Genomic DNA, 16,772 nt, shown 5'->3' with positions numbered 1-16,772 from the left:
AGTTTTAAAAATATTTTATAGGTAACAAAGAACAAATATTACCCTGAAGGAAGTAACAAATGGTACTTTTTAGCTAAGGTATCAAACATTTGCTGAAAACATCTGAACCACTATCTCTCTTTTTAATCTACAGAGGCTATAAATTTTGAGAGAATAAATGGGTTAGTCTCGAAGTTTAAAGAGAGTTAACAGTTAAACAAACGAACAAACAAACAAAAAAACCACTTGATTTCTATCATTTTCCCTTCAGTTTAAACCTGACAGTTTCAATTCAACAAACATTTTCTGAGCATCTTACAAAGGGTTAGGATCTGGTTAATAACACGCATGACCTGATAATGGTTGAACAGATGTACCTAATAAATGGTAAAGGACAGCACTTTTTAATGCCTGTCATTTTCATGAACAAGGGGCAGCCTGTGTACCAAAAGGAGTACTGGGCTTGAAAGAAACCAGGAATGTAATTCCATTTACTCCCATAACCAATCATATACTTCCATATACATAAAATCTGGCAATCATAACACCTGGACTGCCTACTTTACTACAAAAGTATTACAGCAAAAGAAGATATATGTGAAAGCAAAATTCTTTATAATCTGTGAAACACTTCGGAAACACAATTATACGACCCAAATGAAGTTTGAGAAAAATATTTTATTTCCCTTTTTCTTTCTCTAGTTTTCTTTGCTGAAGTTACGGGTTCTCTGTTTAACTGAAGTTAGCAGAAACAAAATTGTGTTATTTTTATTATTATTTTCAAAGTTAATAGATAACAAAGCCAACCCACTTGTAAAGCATTCAAAGAAAGGTAAGTTTTTATTGAAAGTTACATATATAGAGATGCCAAGGTGGCTCAGTTGGTTAAGTGTCTACCTTCTGCTCAAGTCAAGATCCCAGAGTTCTGGGATGGACACCCAGGTCATGGAGCCCCAGCTGGGCTCCTTGCTCAGTGAGGAATCTACTTCTCCCTCTCCCTCTGCCCCTCCTCTTGCTTGGGTACTCTCTCTCCCAAGTAAATAAAATCTTAATTTAAAAAAAAAAAAAAAAAGCTGCTAGCAAAATGCAGAAACATATAAAACATATAAAATGCTAACTAATGTTTGCTGTGGAGGGTCACTACACCAAATCCAAGATCTAAAAGTTAGACATGTGATTTGGCTTTTTATTCACACCCCATCAAATACTTATTATGGGCCTACAATGTTTTGCTTCTAGGCCCCTGTACGTGCTGTTCCCACCGCAGGAACCACTCTCTTTCCCACCCCACCCATTTGCTTCCCCACCTCCCAAACCTCTCACATGTGATTTCCTCTGAGAAGACTTCCCTAACTTTCCCCACCCCCTCCTCTGCATTTAGACAAAACTAGGTTTTACCCCAACAGAGCACTTACCACTGTGTATGTTAATTAGAGATTGTAGCTCCTTTACTCAGGACTTAATCACTGTGCTGGCACCTGAATATGTTGCATAAATACTTGCGAAGCATACCAAACATTGTGCCAGACAGACAGGGATACAAAGATGAAAAACAAGATCCTAAATTCACTAGTAGGAGACAGGCTAAAGCAACAATACAATGTAAAATGGACTATGAAGGAGGCATGTATGGGATATCAAGGGCATGAAGAGAGCTAAGTCAACCTGGAAGCAGGATGAGTGATAATGAAGAAAGAAACAGAAAGAGGATATGCCTAAACTAAGCCTGCAAGGTTAAATAAGAGCTAACTGGTGAAGAAAAGATAAAGGATAATCATTCCAGATATGAGAAAAACAGGAGCAAGAGAAACAAGGTGGTTCTGAGGAAATACAAGTAGTTTGGAATGTGCAGTGGGTCTCAAACCTCAGCATGCATTAGAATCAGCTGGGGCTTACTAACATACAAGTTGCTGGACCCCACCCCCCGTTTGTGATTCAGTAGGCCTGGAATATGGCCCAAGAATTTGCATTTCAAACATTTTCAGGTGACATTACTGCTATTTCTGGTCCCTAGGGCAACACTTTGAAAACCACTAGCACAGCAGAAAACCGCGGGCATATAAAGAAGTAGCAGTAGACAAGTTTGGAGCAACACGACAGTGCAAATGGGGTTAAAGTTACATACATTATGCCAAAGAATTTGGTACTGAAGGATTTTAAGCAGAGGAGTAGGTTGAACTTTAGAAAGACGGTAATAGCTAACATTTATAGAGCAATGGGTTTTATGTATTCTGTATCGTCCAGTAATTATTAGCCACATATGACTACTTCAATTAAATTACAATTAAATTAAATTCAGTTCTTCATCAACCAGCCACATCTCAAGAGCTCAACAGCCACAAATGGCCACTGGCTAGGGTACTGAGCAAAGATACAGAACATTCATTCCATCATCACACAAAGCACAATTAGACAACACTGATGTACATTAACTCACTAAAACTTTGGAACTTCGTTATGAGATACACACCATATCATCTCCATTTTATAGAAAGAAATGTGGCTAAGAAAGATTAAGCAAATTACCCAAGGTCATAAAGCAAGTGGTGCCTACATGGGATGTAAACCCAGATGGTCTGGTTCTTGAGCCTATGTTCTTAATCACTTCTTAACAGGATCATTATTGGCAAAAATATGAACTGGAGGAAGATGACACTGGAGGAAGGAACACCAGTGAGTAAACTACTAAGGTAAAACAGGAGAGAAATGTCAAGGACCTATACTAAAAGTAGCAGCTGGAATGGAGAAGTTAATTAAAAGAGATGTTAAGAAGTAGAAAAGATTGGGAATGGACCAGAACTGAATCCAAAAGAAGTACAAGTGAAGTGTAGAAGATGACACCAAAGTTTCTTATAGGAATCTGAGTCAATGGCAATGTCCCATACCCCCATACCATAGTAAGAAATCAAAAGAGCAAGTTAGGAGGTGATAAAGTCTGTCTGCGTCATTATGAATTTGAAGTGACTAAAAAAAAAGCCACTACACTGTGGGTTATACAAGCCCAGAACTCAAAAGAGAGATCTGGGTTATGAATTTAGTCATCAGTACAGTTGAAACAAAAAGCAGCAAGCAAATAAAGGATCTTAGGGGGGCACCTGGATGGCTCAGTCCGTTGAGCATCCGACTCTCAGTTTCAGCTCAGTTTATGAACTGGCTGATGGTGGGATCAAGCCCCACAAGGGGCTCCACACTCAGCTCCTAGTCCACTTGAGAGATTCTCCCTCTCCCTCCCCCTCTGCCCCTCCCCCTGCAAGTCCCCATGCTCTCACCTTCAAATAATTTTTTAAGAGTCTCCCTTTGCCCCTCCCTCGCCCCTCCCTCTCAAAACAAACAAACAAACAAAACAAAAATGCAGACCCCTAGGGAATCCAACATATAAAATTCAGGCAAAAGATTAAAAAAAAAAAAAAAAAAAAAAGCCAGTAAACTGAAAATGAATTACCAGAAAGAGAACAGGGAGAACACCTAGCAAAGAATTATCCCAAAGGTCAAAAGAGGAGAGAATGGTCAACAAGCATAAATGCTGCTGAAAAGTCAAGTAACAAAGACTGAAAACTGTACACAGGAACTGTTTCAAACAGTGCTCTAGGAGCAAAAGGCAGGTTTCGACAGATACGGAATGAATACAGACTTTTTTTTTTTCCAAGAAGTTTCAAAATGAAGGAAAGGAGATAGGGTGTATGTACACATCTCCAGCAGTATTTCTGTTTGTTTTTATTCTAACCTGATGGGAGAGACTTCCCCATGTCAAGGAGCAAAGAATGGAAAGACTGGGAACATTACTGATGGGCCAAGGCTCCTGAGACAGGAGAAAACACTGAGAGATGAGCTCTAGACAAGACACTTTCTTTTATATCCTCTGAAAAGCAAAGGGGGGCAAAAGTACAGACATATTTAGGTTAGTGTAGGGCGGTATAAGCTGAATGAGCTCATATGGCCAGAGAGATTCTATGCTGTGAAGTAGAATATGGGAGTGTCTGCTGACAATGTGAACTGAACTGCTGCAGGGAGAACAGATGAAAGACACAGACATACATCCCAAAGCAGAACTGATTAAAAGCCACAAATTCGTAAGTGGCATCCCACCACATGGTTGTACAATCTTCTTCAAAATGATAAACAGTCCCATTTAGGAGTAGGGAGAGAAAAATTGTTGCCTTGATGTCAAGGTTGGGATTTGCCAATTAGGAGTAAAGCATGAATGAGGTGATAAACCGTAAGGCCAAGCAATTAGAAGAAAACCATTAGAGTGGTGGGAGAGGGGCACCTATCAAACTCACACATGGAACCTTCTCCAAAATAATGCCATATGAGATGCTGGTGAGATAAAAGGGCAGGGGAGAAAGGTGGAAGATTAGGGCAGTTATGCTCAGGAAGTATGATAAAACAAAATGTAGGGGGGGGGCACCTGGGTGGCTCAATCGTTAAGCCTCTGCCTTCACCTCAGGTCAAGATGCCAGGGTCCTGGGATGGAGCCTTAACAGCGGGCTCCCTGCTCAGCGGGAAGCCTGCTTCTCCCTTGCCCACTCCCCCGATCATGTTCCCTCTCTGCTTCTCTCTGTCAAAAACATAAATAATTAAAACAAACAAACAAACAAACTTAGAGGTTTCCATGAGTACACTGTCCTGGTTTCAGTCAAAGTATGTTCAAGGGAGTGGATGTGAAGTATGTAGTTTCATTTATTTGTCTGAATTGCAATAATTAGATAAAAGTAGCTGCTTCTGTCCCCTGAGTCCCTCAGCCAGTTCTGTTAGAGCCTAGTTCTCAACCTTGGCTATACATTCCATGCACATGGAGACTTCAAATCAAACAAAACAAAATAACTTGAAATCTGGGCCCCCTAAATCTGCCAGATTCTAATTTAAGTGGTTTGGTGTTTATTTTTTGAGGCTCCTTGGGTTGTTCGAAAGTGGATATAGTGTCAATAACCACGGCTTAGAAAGAAAAGGACTTGAGATTTATGTTATGAATTTAAAGAAAAATTGACTGGCATGATAAGAAATGAAATAACTAAAGCAAGAAAAAGGTAAAAGAGGATCTAAATCCTAAATCAGGTATCTGAAGATGCCCTCAATAGAAAAGTTGAAAAACCATCTTAAAGCACAGCACCACACTTAACACACACAAAAAAATGTAATAATGTTTCTAAGGGTTCTGTTACATGTTCTAGAAAACTCAGGAGTTAAATGGTTCACTGTAGCCAATGAAGAAAAAAGAAAAACCTGTACTCTACTAAGCAGAAAGAACTGAAAACCAACACTTAACAGCAGCTTTCCAGGTCAACTACAGTTCACCACTCCCTGGAGGAAAAAGCGGCCTATAATATAAGCATGATAACACCTCCCACCCCCAGAATCTACCTCTTCTGCACAAAAGGTAAATGGCAAAGAATCAGCTGTCTTCTTTCACACAAAGATTTTAAGCTTTTTAGCTCCCAGATTTTCTTTCTACATCATTTACCAATAATCTTAAAACACCCAATCATTTTATAAATAACTGTTCCCAATCTTAACCTTTTTTTTCACCATTATTCTAATGTAGTTGCTAAATTTTACCACAAAGTAAAAGTAATACAGAGATGAATTGTCACAATGACCAAAAAAGACAAATATAATCTATTATCTGCTACCTTTTCTTAAGGTTTACTATTACAAATCACCCAGAAACAAGACTCTGTATACACATAACAATGAATCATAGACCCTACATTTTTATCTCCCCATACCTGATGTCTTTGATAAGAATTAGTTCATTACTTAATAGAAAGGCTGGTACCTTTCTCTCTCAGTCCTAATTTTTTTTTTTTTAAGATTTTATTTATTATTTGAGAGAGTCAGTGAGAGAGAAAGAGTACAGGAGCAGGGGCAGGAGAGACTCGGGCTCCCGCTGAGTAGGGAGCCCATCACAGGGCTCCATCCCAGACCTGAGCTGAAAGCAGACACTTAACCTACTGAGCAACCCAGGTGCCCCTCATTCCTAAATTTTTTAAGTTCTAAGCAATTATCCAAGTCCTTCAGAGGTCTATGTTATATAGACTTTCTGAAAATCAGACTTAATTATAAGCAGACCTTTTTTCCCCCCCCCAAAATTCAAGGAGTATTTACTTTCCCTTCCAGCACTAAGGTATAAACATGTTCTAATATTTAGCTAAAAAAAATACAACTTTCTAACTCTCCTAATTACAGCCATAAGAAAGCAATCTTTTCCAAAAAAAATTTTAAAAACTGTTTCTACTTTCAAGAACGTTTCAACACTGAAACAAGCTGATTTACATATTTGTGGTTATAAAAACCACCAAAATTCTCTACACCAGGGTTTATTCTATGGTTCCCATTAAGCAATACATTATTTTATATTCATTGCTCTCTAATACTTTTAAGCAGTACTATACTTAATGATGAAAAGCAAAGAACTGAGAAGGGTCTGACCACTTTCTCCCAGATTAGCTTACTATGTGATACTCAAGTCTCTTGGGACCTCAATTTCTCTATTTGTGAAATAAGATTAGAAACACTGTTACCAAGACTGCTACTTGTTCAAAATTCTATAAAATGTGTAAGATTCAAATCTTCTTTCAAAGAATTTATCTATACTTTGTAAACATAATATAATCCAATTATAAAATATACCTTACTCAACACCACAGCCAAATTTACTTTTCCTTAGCAGGTCTTTTTCTTTTTTTAATTGCTGGCCTTAAAAACTATTTTGACCTACAATAGCATTCTGCAAATCTAAATGCTACACTACTATAATCTCCATGCTTAATTTCAACCCTTAACCAAATAGTGCCATTCTACAAACTGTTTCTTCACCTGTTCCCTAATGAAGTTGAAAGTAATTCTTTGGACTTGAATTTACAGAGTTATGTACAGTGCTGATGAAAGCCATCTGTTGGGAACTATGACTTTCCTGTCAAAGGAAAACACCAGAAAAAACAGCCTAGATTTTCCTGGGAACCAGCTGCAGCTCAATGAGTCCTAATCCTGCTCCAGCTGGGAAAAGCAGAAGGGTGAACTCACTACAGGTCTAATTCATCTGCAGCAGATCCTTTGTGAACTGACTCCACCCATGAGTAGCCAACTGGTAAACAACTTTACCAAAGAAGGCTCTTAATCACTACACGAAAAAATTCATTTGTTTCTTTGAAAATGTTTAAATCAGAACACCAAAAATATGTGCTATTATAATTTTAACACTTGCCAGTTCACGAAAAATTTAAAAAAAAGCAATTCTATTTTAACCAACCTGGCAAACAGATTCAGTTCTCTTATAGAGCTAAAATCCAAGTCAGTGTAGAAAATATACTTTCTCCAATATTCCACATAGGAAGAGAAAAAGTCCTATTATCTATGTGCTTTCACAGTATTAAAGATAAGTGTAATGTAAAAAAAGTACTGGCCTGTGTGTCAGGATGAACTAAATAAAAGCATGGATAAGATAATGCATTTTGCATACATTAATTTTCTATTTGGTTTTTTATGAGAAACCATAATGAAAACCTGTATTATTAAATGTTATTAAATAGCTATTACATAAATATACTACACCTATAAAATTTAACCATGTAAAATTCTCTGAGACTTCAATAAGAAAACATGTTAAAGCACTCTGAACAGTACTCAACAAATTGTTAGCCCTTAACAAATGTTAGCTATTAATAGGTTTCTATAAGCAACTGCTTACTTTCCCTTGGCCTACTGATAAAGGGCAAAGAAAGGTCAAGATGGTTACATCCTCTAGATCCCTATTCCCAAAGCAATTTTTTTTTTTAAGATTTTATTTATTTATTTGACAGAGAGAAATCACAAGTAGATGGAGAGGCAGGCAGAGAGAGAGAGAGAGAGAGAGAGAAGCAGGCTCCCTGCTGAGCAGAGAGCCCGATGCAGGACTCGATCCCAGGACTCTGAGATCATGACCTGAGCCGAAGGCAGCGGCTTAACCCACTGAGCCACCCAGGCGTCCCAAAGCAATTTATAGTATCTGGCATCTTAATTAATTTCTTCCCTTTATTTCATCAATTTATTAGTAGTCAGTCCAAGTAAGTGCTACTGTCAAAAGTACAAGAAAAGTGTCTAGGTTGCGTGCATTGACTGGGTATAGAAGTTTTGATTAGCAATGACAAACCAAAGGTTTGCTTCAGTAGCTCAAATTTTCTTTCAGGGTATGTCATGGGCTGAAAATGAACCAAAACACACACAGTTCATAAGCTAAACAGAAGACCAAAAATTGCCTGCATAGTTGATTGTATTGCATTACAAATATATCTCTGCCTGAGTTATTTTTAAAATTCTGGAGTTTTTAAATAAGAATAAGTCTACTGAGACAAAGTCAATTCCTAATTATATTTAATCTATCTCAATAACTTGTTAGTAACAAATTTTTATTTCTAGCCAGCTTCTCCTCCAGGCCCACAACATTTAGAGTCACCAAAAAAAAATGATGTAGCATCAATTTTACTACAAAGGCCATTTCCAAATAGCAAAATCAAAACTTTATTATTCTTAACTCGGTAACCTGAAAACATATTTCCATTCAAATCCTCATCTCTACATCAAAGCTCCACTTATTCTGTGAATTTAAAATGTCAAATTCCAGTAACAAAATAATTTGGACTCTACTAAAAGTTTACTGTATTGAGACAGAACTTATTTTAAAAGGCTATAAATTTATCACTTGATCTTTCTTCTCCAGGGTACCTAGCTGGGTAATAAACTAAACAATAACATTAGTTGACAATACTTTCTCTACCCTTTCCAACTGTAATGCTTTGGCAAATTATAATTCTGTTCCACAACACTACTCAACAGAGTAACACTTTAATGATGTGGCTGATTATCACAAGAGTACAGTTTTCTGGCTTAGTAATATGGAACATAAGCTATATATATTCAAGAACATTTTTCTGTGTTAAAATGAACCCAGACAAGTTTGAAATCAAGGTGAAAATAATTCCTGAAAAGGTTCCTTCCAAGACTCCGTGTCGAAAGATACAGATCATCACAATCTCAATAATACAGCCTCAAACAAGAAACAGCTCATTATTTCTGCGGGATTGACAACACTTAATTGTTCTGAACAACAATGACTGTGAAAAACTAAAAGTTACAGTTTATAAACTAAAAAAGAATCCCCAAAATATTTCACCTCTCTCTGCTTTAATCCTCAACAAGACCTAAATCTTAAATTCATTGTTATGGTAGGCATCTTAAATGTTTCCCAAATGAGTAGGAATAAATGAAACAAATGAACAAATTATCCTAGAGTAAAATCTGTATTTCAAAAGGGAAGAAATTTGCAAGGGGCCAAATGCTATTTAAGCCAGTTTCACACTATCACCCTCACCTATATGCCACAATTCAAGGGAAAGCAACACTCTGAATCCCCAAATGAAAGCGCTCTAATACAGCCATGCAACAAACCCCAGGCTGAAAATCAAGAAACTTCAGTAACAGATAAAATGAAAATAAGCACAGACATTATCCTCAAGACAAAAAAATAAAACAAAATATCACGTAGACAAAACAATTTTTTTATGGACCTCAGGTATACAAAACTAGGTTTTTCATAATCTCTGGTTTCTGATACATTCTTTTCACTGGTTCAAAGCCAGTTTATAAATCCAGTCAGTCTATGATAGAGAAAAAGAGACACAAACCATGAAGGGGTGAGGTAAGGGGAAATAAGGATAGATGATATAATTAGAGAATGTAACATAACTATAATATAACAATAATAATATAATATAAAAATATTAAAAATATAAAATTGCATAAAACATAATAATGTAATTAAAGAATGTGCTATGAAGTTAACAACAAGAACATTCACAATTGTGTACTTGACGGCAGTGACAGGAATTATATGTAACAACTCCCAAGAGGCAGCAGGTATAGCTGTTATAAAGACTGGAGCCAGACTACCCAAGTTCAAATCCTAGCTTTGCCACTAATATCCCTGTGACTTGGAGAAATTACTAAACCTCTTTTATGCCTCAGTTTCTTCACCTGTTAAGATAATGGTACCTACTTCATTGAGTTGTATGCGAATTTAAAAAGTTAATATATGTACAGCTTTAAAGTAATGCCAGGCACATAGTAAACACATCAAGTTATCCAAATTCATCATAAAGTACCACAACACTAAAGCTAGCTCAGAAATTTCCCTTACAACATGGATAAAACATTTACATCACAGTATCCCATGGCTTTTCCTCACTATTTATCAACGTGAAAACACAAGTAACTGTTCACAAACTCTTAAAAATACAGTTGTTTCTACACAGCTGATTCCAACAGAAGTAGCAAAAACCACTCAGTTGTTGATAATCTAACATACAGTTCTACAGTTCCTTCCAAAGTTTGCTATCACAAAGAAATAAAAGTTAAAACTGATAGAGATGAAAATAAAGAGGAACTTGAAATAATGCCATGTGGGTTCTAAGGAGAGTGTCTGGCCCCCAATAGGTGCTCAATAACTATTTGCTAAATTAATTAAGGCCTAAAAGTTAAACTACTCCCCGCCTACACTCTTCTTTCTCCATCACTGTTGAATACACTCTATTTTTTTTTCAGAATACCTAGGTTCACAATAGCAAACCAATCGATTTTAAAAAGAGGAAAGAAAGTAGATTAAAAAAACAATGTAAAGAGTAAATATATAATCTGTTCAGAGAAGGAATAATTCCTCACTGTATTATCATTTGGAATGTGAGTTTTTCCTATCCTTGGGGGAAGCACTGAGGAAAATCACTACTGAAAATAAGACTATTTAAAAAATATATAGGAGATCTCACCAACTCTAATTTCACAGATATTATAAAATTAGTTTTCAATTCAGACCAGCACACATATATAGAAGTCTCCATTCAATGAAACTCAATTTTCCTAAATGTATACTCCACATTTAGATACTTTGGTTAATAACACTATATATTACAGTTACATAACCAAAAAGATATTTCTAACCAAAGTAAACCAGCAAATCTCTACTGGATTAAACTTTTTTTAAATGTAGGTCTCATATCAGCTGCAAAGAATTGTTGGTTAGATGGCTCTCAAGGTCCCTTTCAAAAGTAAAATCCTAGGGTGATAGGACTCAGATCCATTCTATAGTGTACTGTATTAGCTACTTTTTAAAAATATGCAAAACTGTCATTTTATATAGGACTAATATTCTTAAAAATTGAAATATCTAATTCAAGCAAGGGAAACTATAATAAAAGCAAGCACCCAGGTGTTCTAACAAGAATTTATGATATATATAATACTCACAGATAGAACACTAAATTCATTATAAACTATAAATTATTTCCTGTTTCCATGTAGTTTAATCTATAGATCATTTGGTAACAATTTCAGGAATCAATCATTGTACTTCTTTTAACTTCAGCCTTATGGGATCAAGAACAGTTCTTACAGTAGGAGTTCTATAGGACTGAACTACAGAATAAAGCATTTTGGTTACTTGGCCAGCTTGAATTTTTAATACCACACTTTTAATAAATGCTCAAATGAAAAGAACCATTCTATCAGAATCATTTCAAGGGTAATAACAGTAAGAAATAGAAACATTTTTCTATTTCAAAGTTCACAGGGAAAACCACCCTAAAATAGATCTCTAAAAACTCCATCAAAGAAAAATACTGTTTATTTTCAATAGCTATTTAAACAAAAATCTATAGGTGGGCTATTAACTGCAATAAATTTAGATCGAATCTCAAATATTTTTAAATACATTCAATGTTAACTTCACAATCTCCTCATCCTAGAAGTAGCCTCCCTGGTCTTAGGCAAGACACAGATTATTTGACTATACTGTGTACTAGTGTGCATCAGTACTACCACTCTCCCCAGAACTACATTCAGAACACCTGAAATAAATTTCCTGAAATAAATTTCCATCTAAGACACTACGCCAGTGTAAAAAAACCACTAACAAAATTCTCATTCCCCAATATCTATTTAAGGGCCAAATTTTGTTGTTTCTTAGTGTACTTTCAACTGCACAAAACAACAGCATGACATACAGAACACAGTAAGGTATATCACTGTGTATCAAAACTCACAACTCCATAGAACTCTGGGAATAAAGGATACTTTATTCCTGACCCATGCAGTTACACCTGCCATAAAAAATAACACTTAAGACTTCATCCTATGCAAAGAAAGTTAGAATACAACAGAAATAACGAACTGAGGAAAATCCTTAGCTACTACTATGGGTCAGGAGAATCAGTCTCACTCCTGCCTAATGATAATGTGCAACAAAAAGAAAAAAAGGAAAAGAGTTTCTTAGAGTCACCTGCTTATTTCAAATCCAAGCCTCGAACATTCAGAATTGCTCATCAACTTCTAGGTATAAGACATTATAAGAACTTACAACAGCCTCAAAGTTGCATGATTATCTAAATATGTTCTAACTGTTAAATTCTTATCTAAATCTGTTCTTTTAGGTACATCAATACACTCAGGCGTCAAATATTTCTAAGTGTAAGGACAACTGGTAGCTATGAATTCTAACAACTCACCAATAAAAAATCAGAAGTGATCATTCCATGAGTCCCCAAACCCAAAACCTGAAGGTAACTCCTATATAACTTCTTAGAAATGTGACTTTGTAGTATGCTATGATCATCAGCTCTATGAACACTGATACATATGCCACCCTTACCTTATCCTTTTCATGTGGAAGGAGTGACACTGGAGGTAAAGAGGAAAGAGACTCACAACTCTCTTTCCCATCCACACTGGTTGCTTTAGTGTTGAGCCGATAAAGAGGTCCATCTTTAAGGAGTCTGCCGTGGCCAACGGCTCGTTTAATAGCCAATCGTAACTGCTGGTGAAAGCCAGAGGCAGCACTGCCTCCGAATAATGCAGACACATCCTTCTGACCTTTCAAAAAACGTTCAATGCTTTTCAAAGTTGAGCCACTGGACTCTGCCAAGCCCTCAACTGCCCGCTTGATCAGTTTATTCCAATCTACATTTTGTTTATTATCCAATTTTCCATGGTTTCGGGGTTTAGGAAGTGCTATTCGCCCAGGATTATCAGGATCTTTATAGGAATTGAGTCCTTTATTGGAGACTTTTAAAATTGTTCCATCTTTAACACTCAACTCCAATTGTTCTAAAACAGTTTTACGATCCAAGCCATGGGATGAAGACACTGCATTGCATATCCTTTCTTCTGAAGGACGCTGTTTTTGCTTCTTCACTTTTTTGATGGCCTCCAAAATCCACTCCGTATACAGCGGGTTAGCGAGTTTTACCATGGTGAAGGATTCTGTATATCCATAGAGTCGTTATCCCTTATCCTGATGCTGAGTAAGTTTTACACCATGGAAAACAACATTCTCGGAGGCTGGGAACCAGTTAACCATAGCATACAAGTTTTCTGGCCTGAGTCCTTTCTCCTTTCACAAAACAGAGAGCCTCCTCACTTTCACTTTAGAAACCAAAACAACCTGTTATTTGAAATGTCTTTAAATTTCCCAATGAACTTCTCAATAGCACCACACATGGGTCTCTTCATAAAGTTGTTAGAACTCAAGAACATCTCCTTCCCAGCAGAAAAATGTGCATCTTATGCCTGAAAAACAAACAAGGTCAGTTTTCTATCAAGTCCCATTTCATAAATAAGCTGTAACTGAGACATCCTAGTCTTTAAAAATAATCAAATACCAAGTGTTTACTTGTTTTAACAAGTTTCTATCAACATTCCAAAAACAATTATGTATGTGAACCATTGGGGTAAAAAAGGAAAAAAAAAAAAAAGATGAATAATTAGGATACAATGAGGAAACAAGATGAGATACACTATGAATGACCTTAGGCTACAACTTAGCAGGAGGGTGCTGACTATACTGTACTCCACAATCTCTGCTCACCAGTCTATGAACTGAAACTCTTCCTCGACATCTTTCCCCAAGAACCTATTCAGCACTTCAACAAGTATCTGGATTAGTAGAAAGAATCCTGCAATGAAAGTAAGAGTGAATCTTTCATCTTTCAAAATTCCAGACATTCAAACTGCATAAAAACAGTCAATTAGGCAAAAAAACCATTGAGAAAATTTTAACTAGTTTATATAAGAAACAAAATATGCAATTTACACAGATTAAGTTCATACTGTATGTACAATATTACTGTAAACATTCCAAATGGAAACAAAAATAATATTGAAAGTCAAGTAAGAAAAGTCCTTCAGAATTTTAAAATCCAAATTCATTCAAATTTTAAGAATTACATGCTGACAGCTTGTCCTAAACTGAACTAAAATACTAATACTCAATAAACTGAAAGGAGAAACTGTCAAAACGTTCATAACCAAGCTACAGAGAGAGAAACTAGAAGTGAGAAATGCCCAGAATCACTGGGTTCAAAAATGCACACACTACATATCAAATGTACTATATTGCCTGTTGGCAGGTTTAAAGAGATCTCACAGATTCAAGATTGCTGACCTGAAATGTACATTAATGAGTAAAACACAAGCACATAAATACATTTCCTCTCTAGGATCCAAGTCAATATTCTTCCAAACAAAAGAATTTGGCAGAAACAGGTCTTTTTGAAAATCACCAAAATAATGAATTCTGATTAACTTCTTTGCTTCCAAAAAATAAATATAATTTATGTTTTTTTTTGAACGTCTGCTCTTAATTCTGAAGGGCATTTACATTACAATATAAACAATGACAGAAAAATGGCTCCCGCAGCAATTATTAAGACTGACATTAAGATCAAAAGGAAAACTAAGAGATATCAGGAAAGCTGCAATCCTATTAACTCTAACAGGAAAAAAAAGACTGAAGTAAACACTCAAACCTGAGCCAAGATTTATTTTTAAATTAGCTGACTAAAAAGAAGCCCCCCTGAGAGAGCTATGCTTCATTTTGGTGAGAGTCTCGAGAGGACAGAAATCATAGTATTATTACTCCAAGAACGTTCATTATGCAGACATCAAGGCTAAACTAAACGAGAGGCTCCAATCTGAGTTTAAGAGGCTGCGAACGTCCTAATTGATTCTGCTCGCAGGTAAACGAATGACAGCTACTCCTTGTCTCTCCGGCCAGGGTCTTCACGCGTCTCCAGGTCTCCCGAAAGTAAAGCGCCTGCAGACGTGAGCTGTAACTCTCTGAAAGTACACCAGCGGCTGGAGAGAAAGTGCAACTTGCTTCCGACAGTCCTTCCCCGGTCTCCATTCCCCACCCCCAAACACATCTTCGCGCTCTCTTTTTAAAGAACGAGAAACTTTAAAAACTTGAAACCGCACAGCCCCGCAGCTTGCCAGCGGGTAGCTCCGCCGTTCCCATTAGATGGAAACAGAACCCGAGGACTAAGTTAACAATGAAATCACGTGAAAGAGTTAAGAGCAATGGATCTCCCCTTCCCAGCTCCTCCAAATCCTAAGCTCCACAGAGGCCGGTTCAAAGGAGGCGTCTGTGGCACGCAGGCTGCCCCAGGAGCCTGACAGGTCCCCCAGCTCCCGGCCAAACCGGCCGAAGGTTGACAGGCAGCCCGCCGCCTCCCCTCCCAGCACAGGGGCTGACAGCCCGACAGACACAACACCACACGTGCTGCCTCCTCCGCACCACAACACCCGCCAGCCTGTCACCCCCACTTGCCGCCTCGGCCCCGCTCGGATCTCCGCGAACCCGGCCGGAGCCGGAGAGCGAGCGCCCGGGAGCGCGGGCAAAGGGAGCCGCGGCCGGCTTGGGGCGGCCAGCAGCCGGGCGCAGGTGGGGCCGGGGCAGTGGGCGCGCCCCCGAGGGAGAGCGGGCTCGCCGGCACAGCCCAGCCCGAGGCTCCGCGGCCTGGGCCGCTCGCCGCCCGCCCACCCGCCGGCTCCCCGGGGCTGGGCCCGGCGAGCGGGAGAGCGGACGGGCGGCGGGGGCGCTGGGCCCGCGAGAGCCGGGCCGGCGGGCGGCGCGCTGGCGCGGGGCGGGGGGAGCCGGGCGCCGGCCGGGCGCGAGGGGGCGGCCTCGGCGCCCCAGCCCGAGGCCTGGCGCAGAGCAGCGGGAGGCGGCGCAGGCCGCGGCGGGGCCTGCAGCGGCCCGCCGACCCCGCGAAGCGGCGAAGCGGGCCCCGGAGCGGCTCAGCCTCGGGCTCGACGGCCAGGGACGCTCGCCGGTGGCTCCTCGGCTACTTACCGGGGGGGAAGAGAACCGGGATCCCGGGGCCCCGGGCCGGACCGCGGAGATGCCCCAAACTGACACGGCCGCCATCTTGGAGACAGTGAGCTCCGGCCGGGGGGAGGGGAGGCGAGGCGGCGGAACAGCCGCGGGGGGAGGGGAAGCGTCGCGAGGGAACGGCTGCCTGGGGAGGGAGCGGGAACAGCCTGGGAGGGAGGCGAGGGGGAGGGAGAAGGGGAAGCGCGAAGGGTGGCGGGTGAGGAGCGGGAAGAGCTGCGCCGAGAGCCGGGAAAGGCCGGAGGGCGGGGCGGGACAGGAGGGAAGAGCCGGCCGGGCAGGTCACGTGGGGCCGGTACAAAAGGCCAAAGCCAAAGTGGGGGGAGGACCTGATGGGTCTGGAGGCCAGCAACTGGGGGTTTCTTCTCGTCTTTCTCACGCTGTTAGGTCAGGCGGATAGCGGGAAGGGGAGAGAGTGTATCCCCATTACACAGCTAGGGAAACTGAGGACAGGCGCATGGGTGGGGTGGCTTCCGTATGGCAAGGAAATCCGGTGGCCAGACGATCTGAACTCCTGATGATGTGTGTTTACAGTTAGTAGATCCTCCCTCCCCACTTCTGTGCCCTCACCCCACTTCCACAGTGACTCTCCCAGAACCAA

At 39.6% G+C, this 16,772-nt stretch overlaps 1 protein-coding gene across 3 annotated transcripts in view; it reads right to left on the bottom strand.

Annotated features, from left to right (window-relative positions):
- Positions 1–16,220, bottom strand: part of KAT6A (lysine acetyltransferase 6A) — a 112,357-nt gene extending 96,137 nt beyond the window's left edge. Inside the window, exons 1-3 of one of the 3 annotated variants that reach the window (XM_044225312.1) lie at positions 16,133–16,212; positions 13,868–13,955; positions 12,653–13,569 (exon numbers count right to left, since the gene is read on the bottom strand). In XM_044225312.1, the coding sequence (XP_044081247.1) occupies positions 12,653–13,252 (600 nt within the window). In that variant the 5' untranslated portion in view covers positions 13,253–13,569; positions 13,868–13,955; positions 16,133–16,212. Of the gene's footprint in view, positions 1–12,652; positions 13,570–13,867; positions 13,956–16,132 lie in introns of those variants that run through there. The other 2 variants (XM_044225310.1, XM_044225309.1) reach the window with 2 other exon arrangements.
- Positions 16,221–16,772: the final 552 nt, after the last annotated feature.

This window comes from Neovison vison, chromosome 11 (assembly GCF_020171115.1).
Source record: "Neovison vison isolate M4711 chromosome 11, ASM_NN_V1, whole genome shotgun sequence".
Taxonomy (NCBI): domain Eukaryota; kingdom Metazoa; phylum Chordata; class Mammalia; order Carnivora; family Mustelidae; genus Neogale; species Neogale vison.
Note: the sequence above shows the minus strand (reverse complement) of the source record. Positions and strands in the feature narration are given on the sequence as shown.